Genomic DNA, 9,682 nt, shown 5'->3' with positions numbered 1-9,682 from the left:
TATTCATACATAGAATTGGGTGATTTCATTCCTTCATATTCCTTCACATTATACTTTTACTGATGTACTTACTAATAGAGAAAAATATAGAAAATGTAATGGTAATGAATTATAAAGTTGCTTATTAAACTGCATTAAATTTAAATAAAATGTCCCTATGATGAAATTAAATAAAAATAAATGAAACATTGGCAACTAATGTTATTTGAATAATTTTAAACATTTGAATATTACATAATTATCATAAACACAGATAAAAAAAATGTCTTATAAGAAGTTTTATACATATCTTTCTGTATATTATTTAATATTATATATATATATATATATATATATATATATATATATATATATATATATATATATATATATATATAATATTAAATGTTGATGGTTTTTAAATAAGAAAATAGCTGTAAAAGCACATAACCAATCAGAAGCTTTACTGGGAACTACGTAACTGAACACGGAACTAAATTTCCTTTTTCTTTTGTATTTGAATTTATCCATTTCGCAGATAATTTAATTACAATTGAAAATTCATTTTTTCTCCTACACTCCTTTGTAAACTGTATACCTTTGAGACAACTAATATTTGTGTGAAGACGATATTTTGTGTTGCTATCTCTCTGTAGCTGTGCATGCTGGGACTGCGGGTCCTCCACTCGCACCTCCATCTTTAAACACCAGAGAGAAAAAAAGCTTCCGCTCAGCCGTACACAGACAGGGAACCTGCGTTTATATCCACATTTATGGTATATTAACCCCCGAATCTGTGCTTCTAATCATTTAATTAGACTAGATGAGACCCGAGGAGCTCATGGGAGGCACGTTAAATGCATTAGATGATTTATTTCTGCATTGACATCCTTAAAAACAGAAGGCGGAAAAAAACATCGAGAGCTGCTGGCCTGTCGCGAGAGAAAAACAGCGTTGATTTGAACTGCGCATCTCTCCTTCTTTTGTCCATCTCTCTCTGGTTTCTCTTCTCTCCCTCCCGATCGCCGGAGATGAGTAGTGGAAGATGTCGGTTTCGGGACTGAAGGCCGAGCTGAAGTTTCTGGAGTCCATTTTCGACCCGAACCACGAGCGGTTCAGGATCATCGACTGGAAGCCGGATGAGCTGAGCTGCCAGTTTAACGTGACCGGAGAAAAGCTGCTAATTATTCACTGCAATATCACGGTACAAGAGAGAGAGAGAAGAGAGAGAGAGAGAGAGAGAGAGAGAGAGAGAGAGAGAGAGAGAACCCCATCTACATTTCACCTTAGAAATAAAACAATGGCTGTCTCAAATCTAGGGAGCTGCCTACCTAGACAGCTTTTTTTGGTGCGCGTTTTAAACACTATCAATCTGTTTTCATTTTGTATTGTAATGATACACTTTAGGCTGACTATCTGTTCAGCGTCTAAGTTACATTGACCGGTTTAATGATAAATACATCATGGATTCGTCTCGTAGTGTTTGAAATTTGATACGAGCTGGGTGACAAATGTGTACTTTTGCTGATCATTATTGACACAGTTTTGGTGTCTCGTTTCGATGTGTTGTTTTCTTAATTTCCGGATGCCATTTTCTGTTGCGTGAGAATGACAATGACGTGAAATTACAGAAGCACACACATTTTGGGGCGTCATTGGGTACGTGCGACACCTAAAGTGCTGTCTAGGTAGCAGCCCTGTATGTTTAGAGACAGTCCATAAAGGAGTGTTCAAGACAAGCGAGGAAAATAATGAGTACACACTGCTGAAAGTATAGCCAAAAGATGTAAACATTATATGTGTTAACATGATTTTTTTTTAAATTTTTTAAAATTTTTATTTTTATATATATATATATATATATATATATATATATATATATATATATATTTAATCATGGTTTTACCAGTGTTACGTCATTTACCACACTTCTGGGTTTACTGATGTTACATCGTCATGACAACTAAGTTGTAATATTGCATATAACTTTACACAGATAAGGTGAGCGATTTTATCACACTAAAATCATGTTTAAAGGTAAAGTTCACTCAAAAATGAAAATTCTCATCATTTACTCACCCTCATGCCATCTTAGGTGTGTATGACTTTCTTCTGCCGAACACAAAGGTTTTTAGATGAAGATGAATTGTGGCCAGAACTTTGAAGCTCAAAAAAGCATATAAAGGCAGCACACAAGTAATTCTTACTACTCCAGCGGTTAAATCCATATCTTCAGAAGTGATATGATAGGTGTGGGTAAGAAACAGATCAATATTTAAGTCCTTTTTTACTATAAATCTCCACTTTCATGTACTTTTGTTTTTGGCGATTCACTTTCTTGTGTGTATCGCCACCTACTGAACAGGGAGGAGAATTTATAGTAAAAAAAAAGGACTTAAATATTGATCTGTTTCTTACCCACACCTATCATATCGCTTTTGAAGATGTGGATTTAACCACTGAAGTCATATGGAATACTTTTATGCTGCCTTTTTGTGCTTTTTGGAGATTCAAAATATTGCATTGTAAGGACCTGCAGAGCAGAAATATTCTTCTAAAAATCTTCGTTTGTGTTCAGCAGAAGAAAGTCACACATCTGGGATGGCATGAAGGTGAGTAAATGATGAGTTTTCATTTTTAGGTGAACTATCTCTTTAACGTGTACAGTGTTTATGTCTTGTGGCCATACTTTTGAAACAGTGTGTATTTTAATGTCTATAGACTGGCCCCATCCACTTTCAATTGTATTTCTGCTTTTTTGTTTATAAATGAGGGATGAGCCAAATTATTTGTTATAGTAATCAACATCATGCCACAAATGCTGTTGATTTTGCTAAACTTGTTTTGAAACTTCATTCATATTTTAATTTACACAACATACTGATGTGTTAAACATTATGCAGTGTTTATAATGACTTAATTTCTTAATTTTGCACTGCATCTGATCTGCATTCAAATGTGTGTGTGTGTGTGTATATATATATATATATATATATATAATCAACACTTTGTAAGCACTAAATCCTTGAAGTTCAGAACCAGGTTAAAGTTAAGGGTGGAGTTAGTTTCTCTGAGGTTACATTACCAATCAGAAGTTTGGACTCACCTACTCGTTCTTCATTATTATTGTTTTCCACATTTTAGAAAAATAGTAAAGTCATAAAAACTACAAATGAATACATTAAAGTATGTGAATTACGTAGTGACCAAAACATGTTAAACATTGTAAACATATCAAGCTATCTTACATTTTAGCTTCTTAAAAGTAGCCACCTAGGTTTCAACTCTGCACAGTCTGGGCATTTTCCTGACCAACTTCATGAGTTATACTGTAGCCACCTAGGGTGCTTTTTAAACAGTATTTAAGAAGTTCCTGTCTGTGCTGGGTGCTTGTTGGCTGCTTTTCACTCACTATCCAGTCCAACTTATGCATTTAAAACAAATAATCTTTTTTTTTTTTTTTTTTTGCAAAGAAGTTCATAGTCAAGTCTGTCCAAACTTTTGACTGGCAGTACACTTTACAGTTAAGGGTCTGTCCTGTATCACTTTGCACTTTGGGCAATGGACCCATCTCTCTGAAAACTTGCCAATTTACTGTCAATTAATTTTTTCAGGAATCCTACCCATTGACTCCCCCAATATGGTTTGTGGACTCCGATGACCCCAGTCTTACTCAAGTACTAGAACGTCTTGAGGATGTCAGAAAGGGCAGTACACTGGTAAGGGCCAATATTGTCACATTTCCATGTTTATCAGTATCATGCTTTCTACTTGCCCACAGTTTGTTAGCATTAAGTCATATTAATCTTTTAATATCACTTTAGAAGTTTAACAATTGAAGTAACTTGTTATAAACACTTAATATGTGTGTATACTCTAAATCACAGTAATATTCTAACACCCAGCAGTATTTTAGAGCAGAGCAGGTGTTGTAATCATGATGCTTTGAACAGCAGTAAATAGTAATTACCCAGCTAGCTACACTGTAATTGAGTAGACCGTTACACAACAAACAAAATAGTGTAATATGAGTTTCCACAATTCAGTAAGCCCATAGACTGATCAGGCACACTTTAGAAGTGGGCTGACTCATAACTGGCTATAGTTAAAGCTTGATAACACAACTCTTTTGTGCTGTGCTTTTTTTTTTAAACTAAGGCTTTGTTTCCATCTGCTCATTTGTTGTCTATAATAGATACTTGTGCTGTAAACTGGGACACTTGCAGGACACTTTTAGACTTGAGCATGATTAAAACATATATTTAAAAAGAAAGGTGGACCTCCACGAAAATTGAGGCCCTGAAGTTTTGTTTGCCCTGAGGTTGAAAATAAAAAAGTGTTCTACTTAAAGTATTAGTTATGTAAAAATAACGTCATCATTTACTTGCCCTCATCCATTGTTCCAAACCTGTATGATTTTCTTACTTTGAAACACAAAAGGAGAAGTTTAGCAGAATGTTGACACACTCAATTTCATACAATATCTGTCCAAAAATGACAAAAACAAAAAAACCTTCCATAAACGTATCATAAAAGTAGTCCATACATCTCGTCCACTATATTCCACATCGATTTAAATTATTATTATCAACTGAAAATCTTTCCTTTTGATGCAGCTCTTAAATCATAATTGTGTTTGCATGTATTCAAATAAGCCACAGAAATATGTAGTGCCTTGAAATCAGTAATACCGCACACCATTGGCTCTTGCATGTCACATGACTAATCGCAATGCGGCAAGTAGGGCTGAAACGATTAGTCATATCGACAACATCGATGATAGAAAATTGTTGACAAAAGTTTTCGTTGTCGAATAGTCGTTTGATCTCTTTTAACATAACATTAGATCAAATAAAATTCTAATGATGACGCGGGAGAGCAGCACTGCAGTTCGCGCCTGACTGAGGAAAGGAAGAATTACACAGCTCACAGTCCAGATGCACTCTAACCTTTCCAAACAGCTTCAGGTGATGTAGATCGCAAAGTATGAGGGAATTAAATGCAAAAATACAAAATAAGTAAATACAGAAGCACTCTCGTGGTGAAATAAGCAGAGCCAGAACTCTTTAAAGGAAACACCCTGGCATTACATCTTAAATGCAGTTATATTTAATGCGTTATAGCTTTATTTAAAAAAAAATATATATTATTATTATTTTTTTTTCTCCCCAATTTGGAATGCCCAATTCCCAATGCGCTCTAAGTCCTCACGCCTCAATTCGGGTGGCGGAGGATGAATCTCAGTTGCCTCCGCTTCTGAGACAGTCAATCCATGCATCTTATCATGTAGTTTGTTGAGTGCGTTACCGTGGAGACATAGCGTGTGTGGAGGCTTCACGCTATTCTCCGCGGCATCCACGCACAACTCATCACGTGCCCCACCGAGAGTGAGAACCACATTATAGCAACCAGAAGGACTCTTCCCTCCCTAGCAACCGGGCCAATTTGGTTGCTTAGGAGACCTGGCTGGAGTCACTCAGCACGCCCTGGATTCGAACTCGCGACTCCAGGGGTGGTAGTCAACGTCTTTACTCGCTGAGCTACCCAGGGCCCTCTGCGTTATAGATTTATTAAAGTTCATATAATACGGAAGCAGATCATAACTACAAACTCCAAAACTGGCATTTCTCTTTGTGGTCAGCGCCTCTTTTAGGAGTTGCGCGAATGTCCCGATCTAAGGGGGAGAGATTGAAACTGCACCTGGCTGATACTTTGTCACGGGGACGCTTGTCCCTCGAGCACGCACGCTTAATGCAGCTAGATTATAAAGTGGTGGCTCGCGACTTATTGAAACATAATATGTCACTGTGCATTTCTTATAGTGATGAAAATTGGAAATACACAGCTTTATTAATAAGAGAGAGTTTTTATCTGAGAATGTTGAATATAATATTAAAAATACAAATATTTTAAAATATCTATAAATTCTTTAAATAAAGATGCATTCACCTGAGAAGCAGCATATAAGATATTTAGACTTGCTTTTAGAGAATAGATCTTGAATATAAGTGTATTTCGTCTTTACTGCACTCACATTATAACCAAGTGAAAAAATACACTTGTATACAAAATACACTTAAGATACATTCTCTTAAAGCAAGTCTAAATATCTTATATGTTGCTTCTCAAGTAAATGTATCTTGTTTTAAGGATTTTTAGACCATTTTAAATGGAAAACAAGACAAAAACACTTGATAAAAATAGGATTTTTTTGCAGTGAATTTCTTTACTAAATTAAACATAATTTTTTTTTTCTTTAATTCAGTGAATGTCTTTTAGAGGTATTTTTAAAAGATGATATTGTCCTCTTTATTGTTAGTAAGCATGTTTAATACAGCCTTTTAAGTCGTAACAAACACGCATGCATTTGTCCTGCACAGAGCCCTCCAGCTTGTTCAAAGTTTTTATGGTCATGTGAAACTCCAGACTAATTTAGGTCATCACTTTTTGCTCAGAGGCTGCACTGTATTAATGCTCATTTCAGGAAGATATATGAGGTTAATGTCAAGTGTTTGCTTCTCTATATAGTCTGATCAGAGTTCACCTCTTGACAATAATGCAGTGATTCATTTTCTTTAGTCAATGATTGGACTAAGTTTATCTTAAATATGACCATGCAGAATTATCTTTCAATAGTTGAATTTCCCTGGCATTATTTTTATTTATGGTTGTTCTTGTAGCTTTTTTGCGGAAGGCAAACACAGCAGATAATTAGCAAGTTTAGATGTCAAGCCACGCTACTAAGCCATCAGCTCAGCACCTTGACTGTTCCTTCCCAGCCTTATTCATTTTCATGTGTGAGCCACAGTCAGGTTCATTACACGCAAGTGAAATTCTATATATGTCTGTAGTTGTGTTGTGACCAAGGCTCACCTCACCTACATAGCAGAAAGTGGATTGGTCCTTTGCTTCTCAAGCTTCTGAAGGAAACAGATCTAGTGCACAAATTACTCAAAGTCCTGTTATTCTAACCCAGCAAATGCAACCAAATCCTTTTATGGGATTGGTAAATATCATATATGCTAGTAATGGTTTAGAAAGCATGTAATGGCCTTGTAACTGGTCAGAGCCCTGTTCATACTGATATCTGTCAGTGTCAAGAATGAACTTTTCCTTCAAGCTTTTTGCCTTCTAGATGCCAGATGTTACGGCTGATTTGAAATAGGTTCTTTGATTCAAATCTATACCAACCGTTGTGGAGATTTCTGTATTTTCCCATTCAAGTAGACAGGAGCTGTACTTTCATGCCCCTTGTATCCATAGAAATTGCTGCCCGGGAGTGTTCCAAAGGTGGCCGCCAAATGGACTGACTTGCCTTGAAAGGGACTTTGCAAATCCTTATTTTGAATCAATTCATAAATAAAAATAACTTCTCAATCTGAATAATTAGGCTGTTACATGTAAATATAACAAATGTTTGTGATGATATAATGAGTCATAGAATAGAATATTAAGAGACATTTCAGGGCCCGTATTCACAAAGATTTTTATCTTACCACTAGGATATTGTGTAGGTCCCCCTCTTGCCGCCAAAATAGCACCAACCCGCATCTCAGAATACCATTCTGAGATGCTGTTCTTCTCACCACAATTGTACAGAGCTGTTATCTGAGTTACCATAGACTTTGTCATTTCGAACCAGTCTGGCCATTTTCTTTTGACCTCTCTCATCAACAAGGCGTGTCTGGCCACAGAACTGGCGCTCACTGGATGTTTTTTTTTGTTTTTGGCACCATTCTGAGTCAATTCTAGAGACTGTTGTGTGTGAAAATCCCAGGAGATCAACAGTTTCAGAAATACTCAAATCAGCCCATCTGGCACCAACAATCATCCATGTGATTATCTAATCAGCCAATCGTGTGGCAGCAGTGCAGTGCATAAAATCATGCAGATGTGGGTCAGGCGCTTCAGTTAATGTTCACATCAACAATCACAATGGGGAAAAATGTGATCTCAATGATTTGGAACGTGGCATGATTGTTGGTGCCAGATGGGTTGGTTTGAGTATTTCTGTAACTCCTGGGATTTTCACACACAACAGTCTCTAGAATTTACTCAGAATGATGCCAAAAACAAAAAAAAACTTCCAGTTCTTCTGCGGCAGTTCTGCGGATGGAAATGCCTTGTTGATGAGAGAGGTCAACAGAGAATGGCCAGACTGTTTAGAACTGACAAAGTCTATGGTAACTCAGATAACCGCTCTGTTCAATTGTGGTGAGAAGAATAGCATCTCAGAATTCTATTCTGAGATGTGGGTTGGTACTGTTTTGGCAGCTCGAGGGGGATCTACACAATATTAGGCAGGTGCTTTTATTGTTGTGCCTGATCGGTGTAAATATATGTGTATAGATAGATAAATTGCTAGATTTTTTTCTGGTTGATGAACATTTCTTCATCCTGTGTTGATGTAATAAGATGAACATGCATCCCGTAAACAGTATAAAAAAACCAGTTAGCCCCACGATTGCATTGATTCCCTATGAATGCCCCCTTTTTCTCAGCTGTCGTGAGTTTAGGAGCTACTTTTAGCATTAAAATGCTTCATAAATCACTCTTAGATGAAAATTTTACGAGTCCTAAAATTAGAAGTTGCTCCTAAATTTCCGTGTATAGGAAACACAGGAATTTATTACAGGGCATTTGTTTGCCCCCTAATTTTCAATATCTGGGAATTTGATGGCATTTTTGCCCCAAGCTTCTTTTATTTCTGCTATTTGTAATGTTTTTATGTTGTATTTGTCATTCCAGCTCTTGCAGCAGCTGAAAAGGCTGATCTGCGATCTGTGCCGCCTCTATAACCTTCCACAGCACCCTGATGTGGAGATGCTGGACCAGCCCCTTCCTGCAGGGCCTGTCAACCAGGAAAAAAAGGTAAACATTATTTGTGACCTTGACCCATGAAAAAGTATACTTAAGTCTTTTAAGTACACATTTGACCATGTTCTTGGACACAAACTAAACCTTCCCATGGATAAAATCAAACTATCAAAGGTCTATAGTTTTGATTCTAGGGTTCATTAATGGGGGCATGAGATGAGGAATCAAATTTTCCTTGATCTTTTGATATATAAGAGGTCATTGTACTATAAAAACATACTGTAAGTTTCAGAACTAAAAACTTCCTTAAAGGAATATTTCACCCAAAAATGAAAATTTGCTGATAATTTACTCACCCTCAGGCCATCCAAGATGTATCTGAGTTTCTTTCTTCATCAAAACAGAATTTAAGATTTTTAGGATTTCATTTCAGGCCTCCTCCTTTAAACAATGAGTGTGTACTCCATTTTTGAGACAGTCCAAAATGCATATTTAGGATGCATCAAAATAATCCACACGACTCCAGTCGACAAATAAAGTTCTTCTGAACCCAAACTCATGAGCTCATGAGAGGGATGACGTAAGCTCGTTGGTAAGGTCATGCGTCACGTGGAGGAGGCAGGAAGCGTGTCATTGTTTTCAAGAGAAGGAGCGCTGTGCACAAGTTTAATTGTCTTTGCTGTAGGTTTGTATTTGTATAAGTTTGTTCAAAATGGTCATTTGGTATGTGTATCCTGGATGCTTCACCTTCAGAAACCCCAAAGAATATGCACGTCGGGAAAAATATTAACTTTTCATCGATTGCCTATACATGATCATGAGCGATTGAAGCTCTGGCTTATCGCGCTGAACCTGGATATCAGTACACCCCTACATTTTCTCAAAT

The 9,682-nt window shown here is 36.7% G+C and overlaps 1 protein-coding gene across 4 annotated transcripts in view; it reads left to right on the top strand.

Annotated features, from left to right (window-relative positions):
* Positions 1-660: 660 nt before the first annotated feature.
* The window catches only part of LOC127455807 (ubiquitin-conjugating enzyme E2 Q2-like), a 28,300-nt gene continuing 19,278 nt past the window's right edge, over positions 661-9,682 (top strand). For 2 of the 4 annotated variants that reach the window (XM_051723950.1, XM_051723948.1), the window contains exons 1-3: positions 661-1,183; positions 3,594-3,698; positions 8,728-8,850. In XM_051723950.1, the coding sequence (XP_051579910.1) occupies positions 1,025-1,183; positions 3,594-3,698; positions 8,728-8,850 (387 nt within the window). In that variant the 5' untranslated portion in view covers positions 661-1,024. The remainder of the gene's footprint in view (positions 1,184-3,593; positions 3,699-8,727; positions 8,851-9,682) is intronic. The other 2 variants (XM_051723951.1, XM_051723949.1) reach the window with 1 other exon arrangement.

Source organism: Myxocyprinus asiaticus, chromosome 18 (assembly GCF_019703515.2).
Source record: "Myxocyprinus asiaticus isolate MX2 ecotype Aquarium Trade chromosome 18, UBuf_Myxa_2, whole genome shotgun sequence".
Taxonomy (NCBI): domain Eukaryota; kingdom Metazoa; phylum Chordata; class Actinopteri; order Cypriniformes; family Catostomidae; genus Myxocyprinus; species Myxocyprinus asiaticus.
The sequence above is the reverse complement of the archived record's forward strand: the minus strand, read 5'-3'. Positions and strand labels throughout refer to the sequence as shown.